The sequence below is a fragment of the Pleurodeles waltl genome, chromosome 3_1 (genome assembly GCF_031143425.1).
Source record: "Pleurodeles waltl isolate 20211129_DDA chromosome 3_1, aPleWal1.hap1.20221129, whole genome shotgun sequence".
NCBI classification, from domain to species: Eukaryota; Metazoa; Chordata; class Amphibia; order Caudata; family Salamandridae; genus Pleurodeles; species Pleurodeles waltl.
The window spans coordinates 867,413,594-867,438,372 of NC_090440.1; the positions used below are offsets into that span (position 1 = coordinate 867,413,594).

Genomic DNA, 24,779 nt, shown 5'->3' on the forward strand with positions numbered 1-24,779 from the left:
GGTAAGTAACATAATCCTTTTTCTGTGTGACATTTAGGCTCACTAGTTAGTACACAAACTGAATCTTCTATCTCCTTTTCACCATATTGTTCTATGATGGAACACCACTCTGCTAGAGCAGTCTGTTCAGCAATTTGGCCTAACGTATGCCTTACTGTATTGTTGTAGAGCAAAATGTTGCTTCCTTATGGGGATTTCTTTCTGCAACAACTGAAAGCAAGCAACACAGTCTCCCAATTAATTTACAAGCTAGACCTGTTGTCTTTGCCTGTGTTTGCTCATTGCAAAGTTTAATCACATAAAATGAAGAAACCACTAAAAATGCTCAGTTCCCCAGATTTCAAGCAAGTTTTTATTCACATCCTTGTTTTCTTTACAACATTAATAATCTTTTCTTCCCATTTTTAGAGAAATTGGCAGTAGGCAAAAGGAAACGTGCTGTGGAAGATGAGAGCCAATCTGCGATGGAAATGGCAGAGAACACAGACAACCCTCTGAGATGCCCTGTCCGACTCTACGAGTTTTACCTTTCAAAGTGGTATGTGTTTTTGCTTCTCATTTTAAAACAGTTGGGTTTCATTAGTTCTTACCACATCTGCTGGAGTGTCATTGTAAAACTAGGTTCTCAGCATTGGAGATTCCGAAGCTTTGCATGCTTTATTCAAATGCGTTAAGATTGCCGTAAATCCAACAACAGTGTTTATTAGCACATCCACTTCTTATGGATCAGCCCACACTTCAACTAATGAAGTGGAAATGCTGAGCATTCTGCTCCCCCTCAAGGCTACATCTCTGATTTCTGCCTTACCTCAGGTTGTGTGAGGGAATCCTTGGGAAGGGCTCTGCTCTTTCCTCCTAGAAAACTTTGTGCTGGATTTTCAATGCCTTCACCTTCCATGGGCTGTTGCCAGCCTTAATTTCTGCTTTACTCAACTGTGAGTTTTCTGTTTTTTACCCCTTTAGGCTGAAGGGAAGTATAGTTACTACTGCTATGACTGATAATGGCAACCAAACTCCCTTCTAAGACCAACTAAAATACTTTTTTTTTCAAATGACCCACACTTAAAGTCATTTATTGCATTTATCCAAACCACAAGACTTAATTATTTGAGGAACATTTCCTTTCTGGACCTTGAACAGTGAATAAAAGGCTGGACTTGTATTTCTAGAGGAAGAAAATATGATTTTCCCCTCTAGACTGGACGACCCCTCGGAATATGATTCAGTGCAAAATGCCCAACCAAGCACTTTGCCGAAAGTGGCATAAAAGAGGAAGTATGTGAAAGCTCCAGAACTGGAGTTCTCTGAGGAAGCTCTTACTGAAGGAAAGTCCAAAGTTTACTCTGGATGGGAGAGAAAGTGAGCTGAACCTGAGCCGAGATGGCTCCCTGAACCTCTAGCCCCTGACCTACGCCTGAACTTTTTCAAATAAAATGCTGACGTGAAGGGCCCTGGTTAATCACAGACAGACCAATAAAAATAGATTATCCCGCTGCCTGACTTGTGCCTGAAAACTCCAGAATAGAACAGCCTGGTGATCCGTAAGCGGGTGGTGGCCTGCAGAGATCGAGACCTGCGAGGAAGGAAATATGGGAGCTAGGAACCAGGAAAAGCACGGCCCAAGATGAGTGGTTCCTGCTTCTGAGCTGCCCCCAGGTGGGTAGTGGGAATGCTGTGTAGCATGAGAGGTGAGTGCCTCACAGTGAGTTTGGACTGGAATGACTATAGGTGCCTGAATTGTGGAGCCTTTCATTTATTCAGACGGCAGGGAAAGCTACATCGGACAAAAAAAAAAAAAAAAGCTCCCTCTGACCCCCTCCCACTCAAACCCTGATTGGATATTGGGACTTATGCATGGCAATAAGTAGTGTGGTGGTAATTCAAAATAAGCACAATAATCAGTCATTCGCACTAGGTGCTTCAGGTGGTACTGGAAAATGTTTGGATGAAGATCTGAGACTATATGCTCCCTGCTGATATGTGAAGCCTTGCTAAGCCCTTTACCTCCCGGTATTATAATTATTATAGATGGTGCATGGGCCTGTTGAGACACAACACCTGACACTTGAGGAGGCTTAAATATAAGATGATTCCTGAATAGAGGGGAAAGTTGCCTGGAACGTGGGGGAGACAGACCATTGTGGTCATGCAAAATGAGGCAGCTAAGGAGCGACCCTAATTGAAGGCAAATCAAAATATCTCTGCACCTCAGGCCAGAACATTTTACAGTACAAAACTGATACATTACAACTAATTCACAAAATTGGCAAAAACGATGCCAAGCAACCAAAGCTCAGCTTGGAAGGCAGGAAATCTGCAAGGGGCAGCAAAACGGTGGAGACACATAGCAGCAACCAAATTCTAACCGATCCCTCTACAAACATGGAGGATATGAAAGGCCAACTAACGGACTCCAGGGCTAATCTAAAAATAATCAACCGAAAGCCTGACACACTAATCCTCAACCAAATTAAGAAATGTCCAGACAGGTAAGTGAACAGGAAAGATAAGTCTGAACAGCAAGTATCTGACCTTGAACAAGGTGTGAAATTGTCAAATACAATATTTATCTCATGAAGATAATTGAAGCCAAGGGAAGGGCGTGCGTTCAGAACGCAGTAATATCTGATAGAGACTTCTAGCTGCAGCTTCCTTACCTTAGAATTCCCTGGCGTCAGCTTCAAATCCGGAGTTTTTTCTGAGCAGTACCCTGCGCGTGTGCGCGTCAGACGGCGTCGTTCGGATCTGCGTGCGTCGTCAGCGTAGTTGGAGTCGTCTATGACATCACAGTTCTCTATATAGACGCCGTCTCGGCGTGCGTACGTCAGTTCTTTTCCTTCCGTGTCGGTTGAGCGCAGTTTTGGAAAGAGCTACCCTGCTTCGAGGGTTTGTCGACGCTTTTTTGACTGTTTGGAGTCATGTCTTCGCGAAAGACAGGATTCAAGCTGTGTGGTGCGTGTCATCGCACCATGTCTGTGATTGATCCGCACCAAGTTTGTCTTTGGTGCCTGGACAAGGACCACAATACCACCTCGTGCTCCGATTGTCGGGCCATGGCGCCGAAGGACCTGGAGGGAGAAATCCCTTAAGCTTCTTGCGGCCCGACATTCATCTTCGGTCGGCGCGACTCCGCAGAGGTTACGGTCTCGCAGTAGGAGGAGTCCTCTTCCTCGCATTCGAGGTCGTCAGAAGGTAAGAGGCACAAAAAAAGAAGTCCAAGTGGACTTCGTCTTCGCCACGGCCGTCGACCGACGAGGCGTCTAGGGAACGTCTATGTTCTGAACGCGGTTCTGCGGAGCCGTCGCCAGGGTCGACTCTGCGTCTTCCCCCCTTTCCGGGGACCGGATCGTCCCCCGCTCAAATTAAAGAATTCTACGAGGACATGCGTCTCGTCTTTGAGCAGGCTGTACCCTCGGGTGAGGCTTCGGGCCCCACGGGGTCAGCAGGGGCCCCTTCGGATTCGACGCCGGCAGCTTCGGCCTCGGCGCTGTTGGAGATCTCAGGATCTGATAACGGATCTGGACCGGCGCCGGGTCAGACGTTGGCGATTCCACCACCGGCGCCCACTGGTGGCAGCCCCATCCTTATTCCGGATGATCCTGAGCCGGAGCGACGTTGTACGACGTCGACTCTGACTTCGAAGGAGCCGATTCGGCCCCAGATCATTGTCTGAGCATTATTTGGAACAGCCAGACGCAAGAGAGTAATGGGAGGGGTCTGAGGACCCTCTAGAATCAGGATTGCAGCAGGACTGGTATGAGGATCTAGGGGAGGCCAGTGGACTGGACACATCTACAGATACTGGTATGCTCTCTCCTCCTAATGTGGCTATGGAGGAGGGGGCTTCTTTCGCTATGGTGGTGCGTAGGGCAGCTGAGGTCTTGGACCTAGATTTGCCTACGGTGCCAGTCAGGACACATATCCTGACAGAAGTGCTTCAGCCCGGGGTGTCAACATCGGAACTGTTGTTGCCCTTCAATGAGGCTCCTACAGACGTCCTTCTGGGTACGTTGTCCAAACCCAGCACAGGGGCTCCTGTGAATAGGACGGTCGGCCGCCGCCATAGACACGCTCCCAGCGACCCTAGTTTCCTGACACAACACCCCACTCCTGAGAGCTTGGTTGTCCAAGCCTCTACTTCACGTGGTGCCTTCCCTTCCGCTCCCCCGGATAGGGAATCCAAGAGACTGGATCAGCTTGGGAAGAAGATGTTTTCTTCCCCCAGCCTGGCATTAAGGTCTGCAAACACCTCTTGCCTATTGGGCCGTTATTCCCATACTTTATGGGATACGGTGGCGCAAGTGCTGCCCCAGCTCCCGGAGGGGGTACGGGACACTCTCACCCAGGCTGTCAAGGATGGGAGAGATGCAGCCAAGTTTACAATCCGGTGTGGCTTGGACACGACCGACTCGCTGGGCAGAGCGATTTTATCATCAGTGACCCTTCGTCGCCCCGCCTGGCTACGTTCTACTGGTTTTTCAGGGGATGTCCAGTCCAGCTTGATGGACATGCCCTTTGATGGCTCTCGCCTTTTTGGCGAAAAGGCAGACTCCGCGCTTCAGAGGTTCAAGGATTCTCGAGCCACAGCCAGATCCTTGGGCCTTTCAATGCCGGCACAACAGCAGTCTGTCTTTCGCCCCTTCCGAGGCTTCGGGAGGGGCGTGGTACCACGCCAGCCACAGTTTAGCCACCATCCTCAGGCTTCACAGCATCCCGGAAGAGGACGTGGTCGTGGTACCATCAGACCCAGAGGGTCTGGCCAGAGGTCAGCCGCCACACAGCCCCCCTCCACTGCGCCCAAGCCCTCCTAGTGTGGTTCTGCGGGATCACGTCCATCCAGTTGGAGGGAGGATTGAATTTCATCTCCCTCAGTGGCTTTCCATCACCACAGACAAGTGGATCCTGCAGATCATACAGAAGGGCTACTCCCTTCCCTTCCAGTCTTTTCCTCCTTCTAAGCCTCCAACAAAGGAATGGCTGATTGAGGACCATTTAGCTTTGCTCCGCGAGGAAGTTACGGCTCTTTTGGCCAAGGGAGCCATAGAAAGAGTCCCGATATCAGAAGTAGACAGTGGTTGTTATTCCCGCTACTTTCTGATTCCCAAAAAGAAAATAGGCCTTCGCCCTATTTTGGATTTAAGGGACGTCAATCTCTTCCTCAAGAAGGAGAAATTCAAGATGCTCACTCTTGCTCAGGTTTTGTCTGCCCTAGACCAAGGAGACTGGATGGTAGCGTTGGATTTGCAGGATGCGTATTTCCATATTCCTATCCTGCCAAGCCACATGCGTTATCTGCGGTTCAAGGTGGGCCACGAGCACTTTCTTTACCGTGCTTCCTTTTGGTCTCACCAGTGCCCCTCGGGTGTTCACAAAGGTGATGGCGGTGGTGGCAGCTCATTTGCACAGGTCAGGGATTTCAGTCTTCCCCTACCTGGACGATTGGCTGTTGAAGGCTCCTACGCCCCAGGCTCTCGTCACCCACCTCCAGATGACGGCGGACCTCTTGCATTCGCTGGGGTTCACTATAAATGTGCCAAAGTCACACCTGACTCCCTCTCAGAAGCTCTCGTTCATCGGAGCTGTTCTGGACTCAGTGCAGTATCGGGCTTATCCTCCCAATCAGAGGGTTCAGGATATTCAGGTTATGATTCCGATGTTTCGGCCTCTATCCTGGATCTCGGTGAGACAGACTCTGAGGCTGCTGGGACTCATGGCCTCCTGCATCCTGTTGGTCAAGAATGCCAGATGGCGCATGTGGGCTCTGCAGTGGGACCTGAAGTTCCAATGGGCACAGCATCAGGGAAATCTTACCGACGTGGTTCAGATCTCGGAGAGGACTGCGGAAGATCTGCAGTGGTGGTTATTGAACTGCGATTGGGTCAAAGGCAGACCCCTCTCCCTTCCCCAACCAGATCTAACGGTAGTGGCAGATGCGTCACTTCTGGGATGGGGCGGCCATCTGGGGGAGGAGGAGATCAGAGGTCACTGGTCTCCTGCGGGATCTGGGCTCCACATCAACTTGTTGGAGCTTCCGACTAGCATTAAAAGCATTTCTTCCTGTTATGAAAGGGAAGGTGGTGCAGGTGTTCACTGACAACACTACCGCAATGTGGTACTGCAACAAACAGGGCGGTGTGGGGTCGTGGACCCTTTGTCAAGAGGCTTTACGCCTCTGGACATGGCTGGAACAGCAGGGCATGACCCTGGTGGTTCAACACCTGGCAGGTTCTCTGAACGCCAGAGCAGACGAACTCAGCCGAAAATGCTTAGAGGATCACAAATGGTGTCTCCATCTGGAGGTGGTGCAAGGAGACTCTTTCAGCAGTGGGGAGAGCCTTGGTTAGATCTGTTTGCCTCCGCAGAGAACGCGCAATGTCAGCAGTTTTGCACGTTGGAGTTTCCAAGGGGGCTATCGCTAGGTGACGATTTTCGAAGCGAGTGGAGTTCAGGCCTCCTGTACGCTTCTCTGCCTATACCACTTCTGCCCAGAGTTCTCAAGAAAATCAAGAACGACCGGGCACAAGTAATCCTTGTGGCTCTGGATTGGGCACGGAGAGTTTGGTATCCAGAGCTTCTCAAAATGAGCATCGGTCCTCTGTCGCAGCAGCAGGGGAAGGTTCTCCACCCGAACATGTCAACTCTGCGCCTTCATGCGTGGAGATTGAGCGGCGACAGTTGATGGTTTATGACCTCCCTCCCGAGGTCTGCGATGTCATTCTGGCAGCCAGGCGTCCCTCAACTAAGTCGATCTACGCCTGCCGTTGGAAACGTTTTGTTTCTTATTGTTCAGAGAGGTCTATTGATCCTCTTTCTTCTTCTCTATCTAACATCCTTTTGTTTATTTTGTCTCTCACCCAGCAGGGTTCCTCCTTGGGGACTCTCAAGGGCTATCTTGCAGCCTTATCAGCTTTTCATTCAGTTGCCTGATCCCCATCTCTGTTTAAATCACCTATAGTACAGAGGTTTTTGAAAGGGCTTGTACATCTGTTCCCGCCTGTGCCTTTCGTTATGCCCCAGTGGGATCTTCATCTGATTCTTACCTTCCTTATGTGTGCTCCTTTCGAGCCCTTGCATAACTGTCCTCTCCGGCTGCTCACTGTAGGAGGCTGGACTGGCTTGTAGTGAGTACCAAGGGGTACTTGCACCTTGCACCAGGCCCAGTTATCCCTTATTAGTGTATAGGGTGTCTAGCAGCTTAGGCTGATAGATAATGGTAGCTTAGCAAAGCAGCTCAGGCTGAACTAGGAGACGTGTGAAGCTACTACAGTACCACTTAGTGTCATATGCACAATATCATAAGAAAACACAATACACAGTTATACTAAAAATAAAGGTACTTTATTTTTATGACAATATGCCAAAGTATCTTAGAGTGTACCCTCAGTGAGAGGATAGGAAATATACACAAGATATATATACACAATAGCAAAAATATGCAGTATAGTCTTAGAAAACAGTGCAAACAATGTATAGTTACAATAGGATGCAATGGGGAAACATAGGGATAGGGGCAACACAAACCATATACTCCAAAAGTGGAATGTGAACCACGAATGGACCCCAAACCTATGTGACCTTGTAGAGGGTCGCTGGGACTATCAGAAAATAGTGAGAGTTAGAAAAATAACCCTCCCCAAGACCCTGAAAAGTGAGTGCAAAGTGCACCAAAGTTCCCCTAAGGACAAAATAGTCGTGTTAGAGGGAGAATGCAAGGAAAACACAAATCAGCAATGCAACAACGATGGATTCCTGTCTGAAGGTACCTGTGGAACAAGGGGACCCAGTCCAAAAGTCACAAGCAGCTCGGAGATGGGCAGATGCCCAAGAAATGCCAGCGGTTGGTGCCAAGAAGCTCTTACTAGGCTGAAGAACTGTGAATACTGCAGGAACGACAAGGGCTAGAGACTTCCCCTTTGGAGGATGGATCCCCCACGCCTTGGAGAGTCGTGCAGAAGTGTTTTCCCGCCGGATGGACGCCAACAAGCCTTGCTACACGCAAATCGTGCGTTTGGCGTTTTTGGACGCTGCTGGGGCCCAGGAGGGACCAGGAGGTCGCAAATTGGACCTGCAGAGAGAGGGGACGTCGAGCAAGACAAGGAGCCCTCACTGAAGCAGGTAGCACCCGGAGAAGTGCCAGAAACAGGCACTACGAGGATGCGTGAAACGGTGCTCGCCGAAGTTGCACAAAGGAGTCCCACGTCGCCGGAGACCAATTTAGAAAGTCGTGCAATGCAGGTTAGAGTGCCGTGGACCCAGGCTTGGCTGTGCACGAAGGATTTCCGCCGGAAGTGCACAGGGGCCGGAGAAGCTTGCAAAGTCGCGGTTCCCAGCAATGCAGCCCAGCGAGGTGAGGCAAGGACTTACCTCCACCAAACTTGGGCTGAAGAGTCACTGGACTGTGGGGGTCACTTGGACGGTGTCGCTGGATTCGAGGGACCTCGCTCGTCGTGCTGAGAGGAGACCCAAGGGACCGGAAATGCAGCTTTTTGGTGCCTGCGGTTGCAGGGGGAAGATTCCGTCGACCCACGGGAGATTTCTTCGGAGCTTCTGGTGCAGAGAGGAGGCAGACTACCCCCACAGCATGCACAAGCAGGAAAACAGTCGAGAAGGCGGCAGGATCAGCGTTACAGAGTTGCAGTAGTCGTCTTTGCTACTATGTTGCAGGTTTGCAGGCTTCCAGCGCGGTCAGCGGTCGATTCCTTATCAGAAGGTGAAGAGGGAGATGCAGAGGAACTCGGCTGAGCTCATGCATTCGTTATCTAAAGTTTCCCCAGAGACAGAGACCCTAAATAGCCAGAAAAGAGGGTTTGGCTACCTAGGAGAGAGGAAAGGCTACTAACACCTGAAGGAGCCTATCACAAGGAGTCTCTGACGTCACCTGGTGGCACTGGCCACTCAGAGCAGTCCAGTGTGCCAGCAGCACCTCTGTTTCCAAGATGGCAGAGGTCTGGAGCACACTGGAGGAGCTCTGGACACCTCCCAGGGGAGGTGCAGGTCAGGGGAGTGGTCACTCCCCTTTCCTTTGTCCAGTTTCGCGCCAGAGCAGGGGCTAAGGGGTCCCTGAACCGGTGTAGACTGGCTTATGCAGAATTGGGCACCTCTGTGCCCAACAAAGCATTTCCAGAGGCTGGGGGAGGCTACTCCTCCCCTGCCTTCACACCATTTTCCAAAGGGAGAGGGTGTCACACCCTCTCTCAGAGGAAGTTCTTTGTTCTGCCATCCTGGGCCAGGCCTGGCTGGACCCCAGGAGGGCAGCTGCCTGTCTGAGGGGTTGGCAGCAGCAGCAGCTGCAGAGAAACCCCAGGAAGGGCAGTCTGGCAGTACCAGGGTCTGTGCTACAGACCACTGGGATCATGGAATTGTCAGAGCTCCCTATGGGTGGCAAAAGAAATGCTGCAGCCCATAGGGATCTCCTGGAACCCCAATACCCTGGGTACCTCAGTACCATATACTAGGGGATTATAAGGGTGTTCCAGTAAGCCAATGTAAATTGGTAAAAATGGTCACTAGCCTGTCAGTGACAATTTGGAAAGAAATGAGAGAGCATAACCACTGAGGTTCTGATTAGCAGAGCCTCAGTGAGACAGTTAGTCACTACACAGGTAACACATACAGGCACACTTATGAGCACTGGGGCCCTGGGTTACCAGGGTCCCAGTGACACATACAACTAAAACAACCTATATACAGTGAAAAATGGGGGTAACATGCCAGGCAAGATGGTACTTTCCTACACAACCCCCCCCCAAACGAAGGACAATAAGACTAGCCATTACCTGATGAGTCTTCATTGTCTAAGTGGAAATATCTGGAGAGTCCATCTGCATTGGAGTGGCTACTCCCAGGTCTATGTTCCACTGTATAGTCCATTCCCTGTAGGGATATGGACCACCTCAACAATTTAGGATTTTCACCTTTCATTTGTTTTAGCCAAAGTAGAGGTTTGTGGTCTGTCTGAACAATGAAGTGAGTGCCAAACAGGTATGGCCTCAACTTCTTCAGAGCCCAGACCACAGCAAAGGCCTCCCTCTCAATGGCAGACCAACGCTTTTCTCTAGGGGTCAACCTTCTACTAATAAAAGCAACAGGTTGATCCTGGCCCTCAGAATTAAGTTGTGATAGGACTGCCCCTACTCCTAATTCAGATGCATCAGTTTGGACATAGAATTTTTTAGAGTAACAAGGGCTTTTCAGGACAGGTGCAGAGCACATGGCCTGCTTCAGCTCCTCAAAAGCTTTCTGACAGTTTGCTGTCCATAATACCTTTTTAGGCATTTTCTTGGATGTGAGGTCATTAAGAGGGACTGCAATGGAGCCATAGTTCTTAATGAACCTCCTGTAATACCCAGTGAGGCCTAGGAAGGCTCTCACCTGAGTCTGAGTGGTAGGGGGAATCCAATCAATAATAGTTTGGATTTTCCCCTGAAGTGGTGCAATCTGTTCCCCACCAACAAGGTGTCCCAGATAAACCACTTTACCCTGCCCTATCTGGCACTTTGAAGCCTTGATAGTGAGGCCTGCCTTTTGCAGGGCCTCCAAAACTTTCCAAAGGTGGACCAGGTGATCATCCCAGCTGGAGCTAAAGACAGCTATATCATCCAAATATGCTGCACTGAAAGCTTCCAGCCCTTGCAGGACTGTGTTCACCAACCTCTGAAAAGTGGCAGGTGCATTTTTCAAACCAAAAGGCATTACAGTAAACTGGTAATGTCCTCCAATGGTAGAAAATGCAGTCTTAGGTTTAGCATCTTCTGACATTTTGATCTGCCAATACCCTGCAGTCAAATCAAAAGTGCTTAGATACTTGGCAGATGCCAGTGTATCTATTAGCTCATCTGCCCTGGGTATAGGGTGAGCATCTGTTTTGGTTACCAAGTTGAGACCTCTATAGTCTACACAAAACCTCATTTCCTTCTTTCCATCTTTAGAATTGGGTTTTGGTACCAGTACCACAGGAGAAGCCCATGGACTGTCAGAGTGCTCAACCACTCCTAGTTCCAACATCTTCTGAACTTCTTGCTTTATGCAGTCCCTGACATGGTCAGGCTGCCTATAGATCTTACTTTTGACAGGTAAACTGTCTCCAGTATCTATAGTGTGCTCACACCAAGAAGTGGTGCCTGGCACAATGGAGAAGAGTTCTGAAAATTGTCCTAGGAGATTTATGCAATTATCTTTCTGCTCAGCAGTAAGACAATCAGCCAAAACTACCCCTTCCACAAGAGCATCTTGTTCTGTGGAAGAGAAGAGATCAGGTAGAGGATCACTGTCTTCTTCCTGTCCCTCATCTGTTGCCATGAGCAGGGTGAGATCAGCCCTGTCATAGTAGGGTTTCAGGCGGTTGACATGGAGCACCCTAAGGGGACTCCTGGCAGTGCCTAAGTCAACCAAGTAGGTGACTTCACCCTTCTTTTCAACAATTGTGTGTGGACCACTCCATTTATCTTGGAGTGCTCTTGGGGCCACAGGCTCCAAGACCCACACTTTCTGCCCTGGTTGGTACTGAACCAAAACAGCCTTCTGATCATGCCATTGCTTCTGGAGCTCTTGGCTGGCCTGAAGGTTTTTACTGGCCTTTTTCATGTACTCAGCCATCCTTGATCTGAGGCCAAGTACATAGTCCACAATATCCTGCTTAGGAGCTTTTAAAGGTTGTTCCCAACCCTCCTTTACAAGTGTGAGTGGACCCCTAACAGGGTGTCCAAAAAGAAGTTCAAAGGGGCTGAAGCCCACTCCTTTCTGGGGTACCTCCCTGTAGGCAAAAAGGAGGCATGGTAGAAGGATATCCCATCTCCTGCGGAGTTTTTCAGGGAGTCCCATAATCATGCCTTTGAGAGTTTTATTAAATCTCTCCACCAGTCCATTTGTTTGTGGATGATAGGGTGTTGTGAACTTGTAAGTTACACCACACTCCTTCCACATGGCCTTTAAGTATGCAGACATGAAATTGCTTCCTCTGTCTGATACTACTTCCTTTGGGAAGCCCACCCTGGAAAATATTCCCAGGAGGGCCTTTGCCACTGCAGGAGCTGTAGTGGTCCTTAAAGGAATAGCTTCAGGATATCTTGTGGCATGGTCCACTACCACCAAGATAAACCTATTGCCTGAAGCAGTAGGAGGGTCAAGGGGGCCAACTATGTCAACCCCTACCCTTTCAAAGGGAACCCCAACCACAGGCAGTGGGATAAGGGGTGCCTTTGGAGTGCCACCTGTCTTGCCACTGGCTTGACAGGTTTCACAGGACTTACAAAAATCTTTTGTGTCCTCAGACATCCTAGGCCAATGAAACAGTGGTACCAATCTGTCCCAAGTTTTCATTTGACCCAGGTGTCCAGCTAAGGGAATGTCATGTGCCAGTGTTAGGAGGAACTTTCTGTACTCCTGAGGAATCACTAATCTCCTGGCAGCTCCAGGTTTAGGATCCCTTTGCTCAGTGTACAAGAGGTTGTCCTCCCAGTAAACTCTGTGTGAGTCACTGACATCCCCATTAGCCTGTTTGACAGCTTGCTGTCTGAGACCCTCTAATGTGGGACAGGTTTGCTGTGCCACACTCAGCTCCTCTCTGGCAGGCCCCCCTTCACCCAAAAGCTCAGCAGTGTCTGCTTCCAGCTCCTCTGGTGTAGGTTCTGCACAGGGAGGGAATTCTTCTTCCTCAGAAGTAGAATCCACTGTAGAGGGAGGGATAGTAGGAAGTGGTTTGCTTCTACTAGCCCTAGCTTTAGGGAGCACTTGGTCCATTGTTCCAGGATCCAAGCTTCCCTGTCCTTTTTGCTTTTTGGCCTGAGCCCTTGTCAAAGCAAAAATATGCCCTGGGATGCCCAGCATTGCTGCATGGGCCTCCAACTCCACATCTGACCAAGCTGATGTCTCCAAATCGTTCCCTAATAGACAGTCTACAGGTAAATCTGAAGCTACCACAACTTTCTTTGGACCAGATACCCCCCCCCAGTTGAGATTTACAACAGCCATGGGGTGGCTTTGTGTTATGTTGTGAGCATCGGTTACTTGGTACTGGTGTCCAAGTATGTGTTGTTCAGGGTGCACCAGTTTCTCAATCACCATTGTGACACTGGCACCTGTGTCCCTGTAGGCCTGGACCTCAACACCATTTATTAGGGTTAGTTGCTTGTACTTCTCCAAGTTATGGGGGCAAGCAACCAAAGTGGCTAAGTCAATAGCCCCTTCAGAGACTAAAGTAGCCTCTGTGGTCTCCCTAATCAGACCAACCCCAACTAAATTACCAAAAGTGAGCCCAGCTACTCCCTTGGATTGGCTATTAGTAGGTTTGCTCCCACCACCACTGCTATTAGTAGGGACACTAGGTGTAGCAGTAGGGGTTGTAGTGGTAGGAGCTGTGGTGCCTTTCTTTGGACAACTGGGATCTGTTGTCCAATGGCCTTTTATCTTACATAAATAGCACCATGGTTTCCTTTCCTTGTTCTGATTAGAGGAAGGTTTGGGCCCACCACCCCCACCAGAGTGTTTTTGTGGGCCTGATGAAGACTCATTTTTAGATTTGTCCCCACCCTTGTCAGAAGACTTACCATCCTTCTTTTTGTTGCCATCTTTGTCACCCCCTGTATGAACTTTTCTGTTCACTCTTGTTCTGACCCATTTGTCTGCCTTCTTTCCCAATTCTTGGGGAGAGGTCAGATCAGAGTCCACCAAGTACTGGTGCAACAAATCAGACACACAATTATTAAGAATATGCTCTCTCAGGATTAAGTTATACAGGCTGTCATAATCAGTAACTTTACTGCCATGTAACCACCCCTCCAAGGCCTTCACTGCCTGGTCAATGAAATCAACCCAGTCTTGTGAAGACTCCTTTTTGGTATCTCTGAACTTGATCCTGTACTGTTCAGTGGTTAAGCCATAACCATCCAGGAGTGCATTCTTAAGAACTTGGAAATTGTTAGCATCATTTTCTTTTACAGTAAGGAGCCTATCCCTACCTTTTCCAGTAAATGATAGCCATAGGATAGCAGCCCACTGCCTTTGAGGGACATCCTGTACAGCACAGGCCCTCTCAAGTGCAGCAAACCACTTGTTAATGTCATCCCCCTCCTTGTAAGGGGGAACTATCTTATGCAGATTCCTGGAATCATGCTCTTTTGCAGGATGACTATGGGGAATACTGCTGCTGCCACCATGGGTATCTAAACCCATTTTCTGTCTTTCCCTCTCTATTTCTAAAGACTGTCTATCCAAATCCAGCTGTTGCTTCTTGAGCTTCAGTCTGGTTTGCTCCACTCTCAATCTATTGAGCTCCCTTTCCAACAATCTGTCATCAGGGTGGGTGGGAGGGACATTTCTAGATACAGAGGTATGATGGGAATGAACAGAAGGAGACCTGTCCCTTACAGAGGGCACCCTAACAGCTTGGCTACCAGTATAATGTGAGAGCACATCATCAGTATGATGTGATTCAACCTCTGTACCAACTATGCTAGACTGTCTAGTAATGGGCAGGCTGAGAAGTTTCTTTCCTGAACCTTTTCCTGGGGGAGTCCCTGGATCAGATTGAGAACCATTAGCTACTTTTTCTACAGATTGGGCACTTATGGCCTTATCCTGTACTCTAAGCATATTAATTAACAGTTCTAAGGAAGGATTCTTCCCTACACTCAAACCTCTCTCTATGCAGAGACTCCTTGCTCCTTTCCAGCTAAGGTGATCATATGCAAGTTTGGACAGTTCAACTTTTTGGCCTGTGCCAGACATTTTTTAGAGAGAGTAAAAGTGATAGACAAAGAGAAAAAAGTTTTCAGAACTTTTTGCAAAGACAGAAAAAAAACTTTTTAAACTTTTAAGAACTTTTTGAAAGTTTAGAAGTACTTTTCAGCACTTAGAAAAGAGTGAAAAGAGGAAATGCAAAACTTTTTGGCTATGTGTATATACACTGACCTTGTTTTGTATATTTTTCTCTTATGAAAAGTACAATGACAAGAGTGGTAAGTAGTCTCAAAGCACTTATCCCACCACTGCACAACCAATGTAGGAGGCTGGACTGGCTTGTAGTGAGTACCAAGGGGTACTTGCACCTTGCACCAGGCCCAGTTATCCCTTATTAGTGTATAGGGTGTCTAGCAGCTTAGGCTGATAGATAATGGTAGCTTAGCAAAGCAGCTCAGGCTGAACTAGGAGACGTGTGAAGCTACTACAGTACCACTTAGTGTCATATGCACAATATCATAAGAAAACACAATACACAGTTATACTAAAAATAAAGGTACTTTATTTTTATGACAATATGCCAAAGTATCTTAGAGTGTACCCTCAGTGAGAGGATAGGAAATATACACAAGATATATATACACAATAGCAAAAATATGCAGTATAGTCTTAGAAAACAGTGCAAACAATGTATAGTTACAATAGGATGCAATGGGGAAACATAGGGATAGGGGCAACACAAACCATATACTCCAAAAGTGGAATGTGAACCACGAATGTACCCCAAACCTATGTGACCTTGTAGAGGGTCGCTGGGACTATCAGAAAATAGTGAGAGTTAGAAAAATAACCCTCCCCAAGACCCTGAAAAGTGAGTGCAAAGTGCACCAAAGTTCCCCTAAGGACAAAATAGTCGTGTTAGAGGGAGAATGCAAGGAAAACACAAATCAGCAATGCAACAACGATGGATTCCTGTCTGAAGGTACCTGTGGAACAAGGGGACCCAGTCCAAAAGTCACAAGCAGCTCGGAGATGGGCAGATGCCCAAGAAATGCCAGCGGTTGGTGCCAAGAAGCTCTTACTAGGCTGAAGAACTGTGAATACTGCAGGAACGACAAGGGCTAGAGACTTCCCCTTTGGAGGATGGATCCCCCACGCCTTGGAGAGTCGTGCAGAAGTGTTTTCCCGCCGGATGGACGCCAACAAGCCTTGCTACACGCAAATCGTGCGTTTGGCGTTTTTGGACGCTGCTGGGGCCCAGGAGGGACCAGGAGGTCGCAAATTGGACCTGCAGAGAGAGGGGACGTCGAGCAAGACAAGGAGCCCTCACTGAAGCAGGTAGCACCCGGAGAAGTGCCAGAAACAGGCACTACGAGGATGCGTGAAACGGTGCTCGCCGAAGTTGCACAAAGGAGTCCCACGTCGCCGGAGACCAATTTAGAAAGTCGTGCAATGCAGGTTAGAGTGCCGTGGACCCAGGCTTGGCTGTGCACGAAGGATTTCCGCCGGAAGTGCACAGGGGCCGGAGAAGCTTGCAAAGTCGCGGTTCCCAGCAATGCAGCCCAGCGAGGTGAGGCAAGGACTTACCTCCACCAAACTTGGGCTGAAGAGTCACTGGACTGTGGGGGTCACTTGGACGGTGTCGCTGGATTCGAGGGACCTCGCTCGTCGTGCTGAGAGGAGACCCAAGGGACCGGAAATGCAGCTTTTTGGTGCCTGCGGTTGCAGGGGGAAGATTCCGTCGACCCACGGGAGATTTCTTCGGAGCTTCTGGTGCAGAGAGGAGGCAGACTACCCCCACAGCATGCACAAGCAGGAAAACAGTCGAGAAGGCGGCAGGATCAGCGTTACAGAGTTGCAGTAGTCGTCTTTGCTACTATGTTGCAGGTTTGCAGGCTTCCAGCGCGGTCAGCGGTCGATTCCTTATCAGAAGGTGAAGAGGGAGATGCAGAGGAACTCGGCTGAGCTCATGCATTCGTTATCTAAAGTTTCCCCAGAGACAGAGACCCTAAATAGCCAGAAAAGAGGGTTTGGCTACCTAGGAGAGAGGAAAGGCTACTAACACCTGAAGGAGCCTATCACAAGGAGTCTCTGACGTCACCTGGTGGCACTGGCCACTCAGAGCAGTCCAGTGTGCCAGCAGCACCTCTGTTTCCAAGATGGCAGAGGTCTGGAGCACACTGGAGGAGCTCTGGACACCTCCCAGGGGAGGTGCAGGTCAGGGGAGTGGTCACTCCCCTTTCCTTTGTCCAGTTTCGCGCCAGAGCAGGGGCTAAGGGGTCCCTGAACCGGTGTAGACTGGCTTATGCAGAATTGGGCACCTCTGTGCCCAACAAAGCATTTCCAGAGGCTGGGGGAGGCTACTCCTCCCCTGCCTTCACACCATTTTCCAAAGGGAGAGGGTGTCACACCCTCTCTCAGAGGAAGTTCTTTGTTCTGCCATCCTGGGCCAGGCCTGGCTGGACCCCAGGAGGGCAGCTGCCTGTCTGAGGGGTTGGCAGCAGCAGCAGCTGCAGAGAAACCCCAGGAAGGGCAGTCTGGCAGTACCAGGGTCTGTGCTACAGACCACTGGGATCATGGAATTGTCAGAGCTCCCTATGGGTGGCAAAAGAAATGCTGCAGCCCATAGGGATCTCCTGGAACCCCAATACCCTGGGTACCTCAGTACCATATACTAGGGGATTATAAGGGTGTTCCAGTAAGCCAATGTAAATTGGTAAAAATGGTCACTAGCCTGTCAGTGACAATTTGGAAAGAAATGAGAGAGCATAACCACTGAGGTTCTGATTAGCAGAGCCTCAGTGAGACAGTTAGTCACTACACAGGTAACACATACAGGCACACTTATGAGCACTGGGGCCCTGGGTTACCAGGGTCCCAGTGACACATACAACTAAAACAACCTATATACAGTGAAAAATGGGGGTAACATGCCAGGCAAGATGGTACTTTCCTACACTCACTATTAAGACAGCCTTTTTGGTGGCAATTACATCTGCCAGGAGAGTGAGTGAGCTGCAGGCTTTATCTTCTAAACCTCCTTATCTAATGATATATCCTGACTAGGTGGTGTTAAGAACTCGTGCCTTTTTTCTCCCCAAGATGGTGACCCCTTTCCATCTGGGTCAAAATATCACCCTGCCCACATTCTTTGCACCACCGCATCCCTCTAAGGAATAGGAGCGTCTCCATCGACTGGACCCAAAAAGAACGTTATTGTTCTACCTTGACCGCACTAAAGAGTTCCGGGTGGACGACCAACTCTTTGTGGGGTACGTTGGTGCAAAGAAGGGTCGGGCAGTACAGAAACGATCCATTTCGCGCTGGGTCGTTCTCTGTATAAAAATATGCTACGCCTTGGCGAAGCAGCCTCCCGAGGGCTTGAAAGCTGCTACCACTGCGTTAGCACGTGGCGTACCGGTGGTGGACATATGTCAGGCCGCAACGTGGGCTTCTTTACACACGTTTGCGAAGCACTAGTGCCTGGATAGCCAGGTGAGAAGAGAGGGGCATTTTGCCCGTTCTGTCTTGCAGGACTTCCTAGTTTAAAAAAAAATAATAATAATCTCCTTCAGACCCACCACCATGGGCTATAGCTTGGGTATCTATTCTAAGGTAAGGAAGCAGCAGCTAGAAGTCTCTATCAGATGAACATGTTACTTACCTTCGGTAACAAGGTATCTGGTAGACACTCTATCTAGCTGCAGATTCCTTACACCCACCCAAGCCTCCCCGCACTGGGGACATTTTTTCTCATGTGCATATGTGTGTGTATATATATATATATGTATATATGTTTCTGTGTGAACATATGTATATGTTTCATTTTGGCAACTTTTGCCTTTCTTACAGGCATGAAAGTGTTTTTCTCCAAACAGTCAAAGAGGTTAAAAGTGTATTGGTCGGTCCTTCCATGACTCTGTGCTTCCGGTGCGGGAAGTTGTGGAAAAGAACTGACGTACGCGTGCAGAGACGGCGTATATATATAGACAACCACGCACGCGGAGCTGGTCGACGCATGCGGATCCGAACGACGCCGTCCGACGGCGCGTACGCAGGGTACTGCTCAGAAAAAACTCTGGATTCGAGGCTGACGCCAGGGAATTCTAAGTTAAGGAATCTGCAGCTAGATAGATTCTCTACCAGATACCTCGTTACCGAAGGTAAGTAACTTGTTCATCTGCATCACTGGAGTAGCTTGAAGCACTGCCTTTGAAAAGCCAGAAATGTTTGTGCAATTCTTCTAGACTGGGAATGGTTCTCCCAGTGCTTTATTATGGAGAGGGTGTACGGCTCTCATGCTTAAAGGCCACCGCAAGGTGCACCAGCAGATCCAGTCATCACTAGACTTCTGAGATATATAGAGAGAGAGAGACAGTACTGAACCTGGCAAGACAGTGTGATAATACAGAGTTCAATTATCTATTTTTTTCTGGATTTAACAGCTGTGGTTCAAGATATTAGGTCTGCATTTGCTGAAATAAAACGGGTACTGCAAGAAGTGGGCCTTACCTACTATATGCTGTATCCTGCCGAATTTTAAGTGAATTCGGGCAGCCGAGTAATCCCTTTTTTTTTTTTTGTTTTTTTTTTGTTTTGTTTTTTTTACCCAAACCAGACAACACCAGTAATTCTGTAAGCATTTGAGAAAACAGGGCATTTAAACAGCCAGAAGCACTCCAAAATCTCACCACTGTGACCACAGCCGATGCATCTTGGTGATGTTGAATGAGTTAGAGGTACTTGTATTTCCAATAATAATATATTTCAAATTTGGACAACTCGATAGAGCAGTGAACCACTTCTTTGGCATGGCGTTGACAAACTTCAAAAGTGAACACTCGTTAGGTATAGGTTTGTAAGGATATTCTACGAGAAAACGGGTTCTTGCATACACCTCACTGTGTATTCCAGTTGTGATATCGATCTGTTTTGATTTATTCAGTTCGTGGTACTTGCATTACTAGTTGGGGTGCTAAGTGTGAGTTGGTGGGTAGTTTACGGGTGAGTTGTCATATAGTTGGTAACTATGCAACCTATGAGAATAATGCCAAGATACAATATAGCAGCGGTAATGCTTCAACTATTTAGTCATACCTGTCCTTTCAACTCACAAAGCATATATTCCCCTAGTTTAGGCACGCCAGATTTCTTGACGCCCATTGAAATGTTATTACATAAATATTGTCACTCTACATGGGTGGTTTTAATTTGCCAATAGATGTCTCACATGATAGGGCCAACCATATAGGGTCATTAAGACAGGTGAGGCTGTTTCTCCATTTATAACAAGAATTTACCTTACTAGATGTCTGGTGTAGGACGCTGGCTCTCTATATAGCGCACTAAAATGAAGTACACTGCGCATAGAGTCCAGCGGATCCCCAAAGATTTGCAGAGGCAGAACTAGATGAGGCTAGTGCCCTTTTTGTGGTAATGTGGGCGAGCAGTTAGGCTTTTTTTCAAGGAGTCGTATTAAGCATTTGTTGTACTCACAAAAACAATTAATGGCACACAAAGAATAAATCTGAAACCAATTTAGAAAACAGTTGCTTTTATATGTGCTTTGAACCCAAGAACTTTGTTACAAGGTAAGCAGTTTTTAAATTAAAAATACTTTGTTTAAAAAATCAACACTTGCAATTTTCTGAGCCTTCAATGTTTAACCTACGGAAGGAAAACAACGATGCAGTTTCTCAGGTAAGAACACAACTTACAACCCCAGTCTTAAGGGTTTCAAGCTAGCACCAGGCAACGATCCGGTTGGTACCAAAAGTGCACACACCATGGCAGGGGTGTCAAGGTCTGTGTCGGTGCCCTAATGTTAGTCAGTGGAGACTTGGGAGGGGGGGTTCTGAAGACCCACTGCTCCTAGGTAAGTACAGGCAGTGTCAGAAGTTGGTCTCTCTGGGGTTGAGGCAAGCACCAGGGATGGGGAGGGGGTGGCATCCACAAGGCTGCACCAAATGTACACCCTCAGTGGCACAGGGGCAGCTGGTTGCAGTGTGCCAACACAACGTTGAGCGCCCAATGCTAACTAATGGAGATAGGAGGATCTGCTGCAGCGCTTACAGGTGAGTAGAGCAGGATCAGGGGTGGAGTTCCTGGGTTGAAGCAAGGAGAAGGGGGGCCACAAGGCAGCACCAAACTTACACCCTCAGTGACACAGGTGCAACCCAGGTGCAGACTGGCAAAAAAAGCATCAGGCTCCCAATGTTAGTCAGTGCAGGAGATCACTTTCAGAAAAGGGCCGCAGGCTCTGTCCAGGAGGACGGGAGAGGTCAACCCACAGCTGCCCAGGTAAGTTAAGATGCCATGGGTCATAGCGGCACCAACGGTCTGGCTCCCCAAGGACCAGGGGCTCTAGATGCAGAGGTGTCTTATGGTGTCAAACGGAATACTGGGTAGGTTGCGGTCAGGACGGGGCCCTCGGATTCAGGCTGCAGGCATCACTGTGGAGTCCGGCAGGGGTCAGCCCACCATGGACTCTGGGTCATAAACGCTGGGGAACCTTCACTGGACTGGTGGGCCACTTGGACTCGGGCCGTGGGCGTTGGGTGCAGAGGTGGTTCCAGGCGGCGGTTTCACAGCTCCTCGGGCAGACTTTTTTCTTATTTGGAGATGTTTCTTTTGGACAGGTCCGCAATCCACAGGAGTTCTTGTTCTTTATTGAAGGCAGGCAATCCCCCCCAAGGCTTTGGAAGTCACTGGGCTGCAGGACAGTCGTCTTCTGGGTGCAGGTTCTTTGAAGCCTGCAGACAGGCCAGTAGGGCTGGGGCCAAGTCAGTTAGTGTCTACAGTCTTCTCTGCTGGGAGACTTCTGTGGTGTCCGACTTTTCTTAGGTCAACAGGAATCTGAGTGTAGGGTTCAGGGATGCCACCTAACTACTGAATTTAGGGACGTTACAGGGAATGCCAGGTAGTAACCAGTGGACTAGTCACCTTTAGGAGGCAGACATAGCCCTAACCCTATTGGCTTAATTCCTTCCACACAATATGGAGGAATTTAAAAGGTAATGTCCGCTTCAGCATCGTCCACCCCAGGGGTGGGAATGGCCTGGATTGGGCACTCCTCCTAAATTACATAATTTTTCTTCCAGATCTATCACCATAATTGGGGTCAAGAACTGGGGGTCGGCCTCTTTCACTGTTTGGGGAGGCCTGGGTCGCATTTCAAACGCAGCAAGACCTTTGAAGCTCCCTGTCCTGGACTGTCCATGTTGCCTTGGAGAGGTCACACCTCTGCCCAGAGCAGGCCTTTGTTCTAAGCCCTCAAGAGCAATGGCTTTCACCTCAAGGGGCCAAAACTCTATCCAGAGTGGATGCACTGGTTCTGGCCAGTCAGTGCCCACTCTAGGAGTTGGTAGGTTTCAAGGGGGCACCTTTAAGATGCCCTCGGATTGCATGTATTAATACATCTATCACTGGATTCGGTCAGAGTTTAACAATACGAGATGTTTGATACCAGACATCCCTATTGTCAGTGAAGCCAAATAATGAAAAAGAAGCCATTGTGTAGCTGGGGAACTCATAATGACCAGTGTCCAGGACATGTACTTGAAATTGATGCACTGTTCACTTTATATGTCTGAGAATCGAAAGAGACATAGCAGGGGCATATCTCCTCATGCAGGTACGCCCTCACATGTAATATAATGCACCTTGCCTTTAGGGATGAAAGGTCTGCCAGAGAGGTGATGTACATATATTGTGTGCAGTGTTATGGGGTCAGGGCACACAGACTGTGTGCCATGTGTTTTTATTTTAGGTGTGCACCAAGACATGTAGTCTGCAAAAGCAGCACTTGGAGCACTTATTGAGAGGGTTTCTGAGGGTGGCACAATCTGGGCTCCAGCCCTCAGGGCCTTCCTTTAGTACCTCATGCCCTAGATACCAGAGGCACCATTTACTAGATCTTTACAGTAGCAACTAAAGGTTTTCCTATTGGGAAAAACGACTGTGCAGTTTTAGGGAAAGAGATCTGGTACTGGGGACTGTAGGAAGCTGGCTCTGTATATACTGTACCAAAATGAGGTATGCAGAGTGCAGTGGATGGCCAAAGACTTAACAAAGGGTAAAGTAGATCATACTAATGCTCTCTTTTGTGGTAGTATGGTCAAGCAGTTAAGCTTATAATAGGGTAGTGCAAAGCTTTTGTTATACACATAGTCAAGAATGAGGCACACACTCAATGACTAACTCCAGGCCAATATTTTCATACAGCAAAACTATGTTTTGTTTATTTCTAGAACCAAAAAGATCTTTGTGCCAAGTAAGTACAATTGTAAGTTTGTATCAAGCTTATATTTCAAATGCACTTTGTTTAGGCTTTGCCAATAAAACAGTTTACAAGTAACACTTTACAGTTACAAAAGTAGACACTGCAGTTTCTCACAGGACCCAGTACAGTCTTGGGGGAGGGAAAGTGTTAACACAGTTTACAAGTAAGTACTCTACTTACCATCCCACTCTTCAGGAGTTAGGATGTCCACAGGTCAAGGTTCAAGTTGACCCCAAAAGCGCACCACAGGGTCAGCCGGGTGCAGAGGTCAAAGTTGGTGTCTGGTTTTTAATGGAATCCTCTGGAGACTGAGGGCACTTGGAAGAAAACCTATTGCAGGTAAGTACCCGCATCTTCAGTGCACAGACCTGGGGGAGTTTAGGTGAGCACCGGGGTGGGGGGGGGGCTTAAGTCAGCACCAACACACCCTGAGCGGCACAGGGGCGGCCAAGTGCAGGGTGCAAACATAGCATCGAGCACCCAATGCTTTTCAACGGGGGGAGCCCTGGGGGTGACAAATATGCTGCAGGCTCGGTCCTTGGAGTTGGTTGCGGAAAACCAAAGGCTGGACAAGTAGGAGAAGTACTCGCTGGACGTTGCCAGACCATCGGTCGGATTCCCAATGGCTATTGGGCTGCAGATGCAGGGGTACCTTTAGGGGTTGGGAATCTTCATCCGATTCGGTTGCGGTCATGGGGGGGTTCTCTGGACTCAGGCTGCAGCCGTCATAGTGTTGGCCAGGACGAGTCAACCCAGGGTGAACTCAAGGTCGGAATCACCTGGAGACCTTCTCTGGACCCAGGCCGTGGGCATTGGGTGCAGCGTGGGCAGGACTCGGGGATCCGGGGAGGCTCTGGAGTCATTTTGGAAGGTATTGTGTGGACAGGGATGCTGTCCTCGGGAGTTCTTGGTCCTCTGGTGGGCAGGCGGTCTCTGGCAGCATCTTCACTAGTTGAGAGTGCCCTGGGGCAGTATAACAGGAGGCCTGAGCCTTTGAGGCTCATCGCCAAGTGTTGCAGTTCCTGCAGGGGGGAGGTGTGAAGGACCTCCACCCAGAGCAGGCTTTGTTCCTGACCCCAGAGAGCACAAAGGCTCTCTCACCATGGGGTCAGAAAATTGTCTGTTAGCAGCAGGCTTCCACAGACTGGTCAGCCGTACAGGAAAGGGTTGGGTGAAATACAGGGGGCATCTCTACGATGCCCTTTGTCTGCATTTTTTAATAAATCCGAACACTGGCATCAATATGGGTTTATTGAGCTGAGAAGTTTGATCCCAAACTTCCCAGTCTTCAGCGAAGCCATCACGGAACTGTGGAATTCGTAATGACAAACGCCCAGCCCATCTATCTAATATGGCCACACTGCACTTAGAATGTCTAAGAATGTACTTTAAACACTGTAGGGGCTTATAGCTCATACAGCTATGCCCTCACCTGTGGTATAGTGCACCCTGCCTTAGGGCTGTAAGGCCTGCTAGAAGGGTGACTTACCCATGCCACAGGCAGTGATTTGTGGACATGGCACCCAGAGATGGATGCCGAGTTAACTTTTTCTCCCCACCAGCACACACAAGCTGCAATGTCAATATGCATGTGTTTGGTGAGGGGTCCTTTAGGGTGGCATAATACATGCTGCAGCCCTTAGGAACCCTTTCTGGCCACAGAGCCAGTGGTACCACTGGTACCTTTTTACAAGGACTTAGCTCTATGCTAGAGGTGTGCCAATTGTGGAAACAGTGGTACAGTTTGGGGAAAGAACATATGCTGGGACCTTGTTAGCAGCATTCTAGCACACACTGAGTCAGATTAGCATCAACACCAGGC

At 48.8% G+C, this 24,779-nt stretch overlaps 1 protein-coding gene across 12 annotated transcripts in view; it reads left to right on the plus strand.

Annotated features, from left to right (window-relative positions):
• Nucleotides 1–24,779, plus strand: part of ZMYM4 (zinc finger MYM-type containing 4) — a 1,242,519-nt gene that overhangs the window by 1,166,747 nt on the left and 50,993 nt on the right. For all 12 annotated transcript variants that reach the window (XM_069223800.1, XM_069223806.1, XM_069223798.1 and 9 more), the window contains one exon: nt 409–538. In XM_069223800.1, the coding sequence (XP_069079901.1) occupies nt 409–538 (130 nt within the window). The remainder of the gene's footprint in view (nt 1–408; nt 539–24,779) is intronic.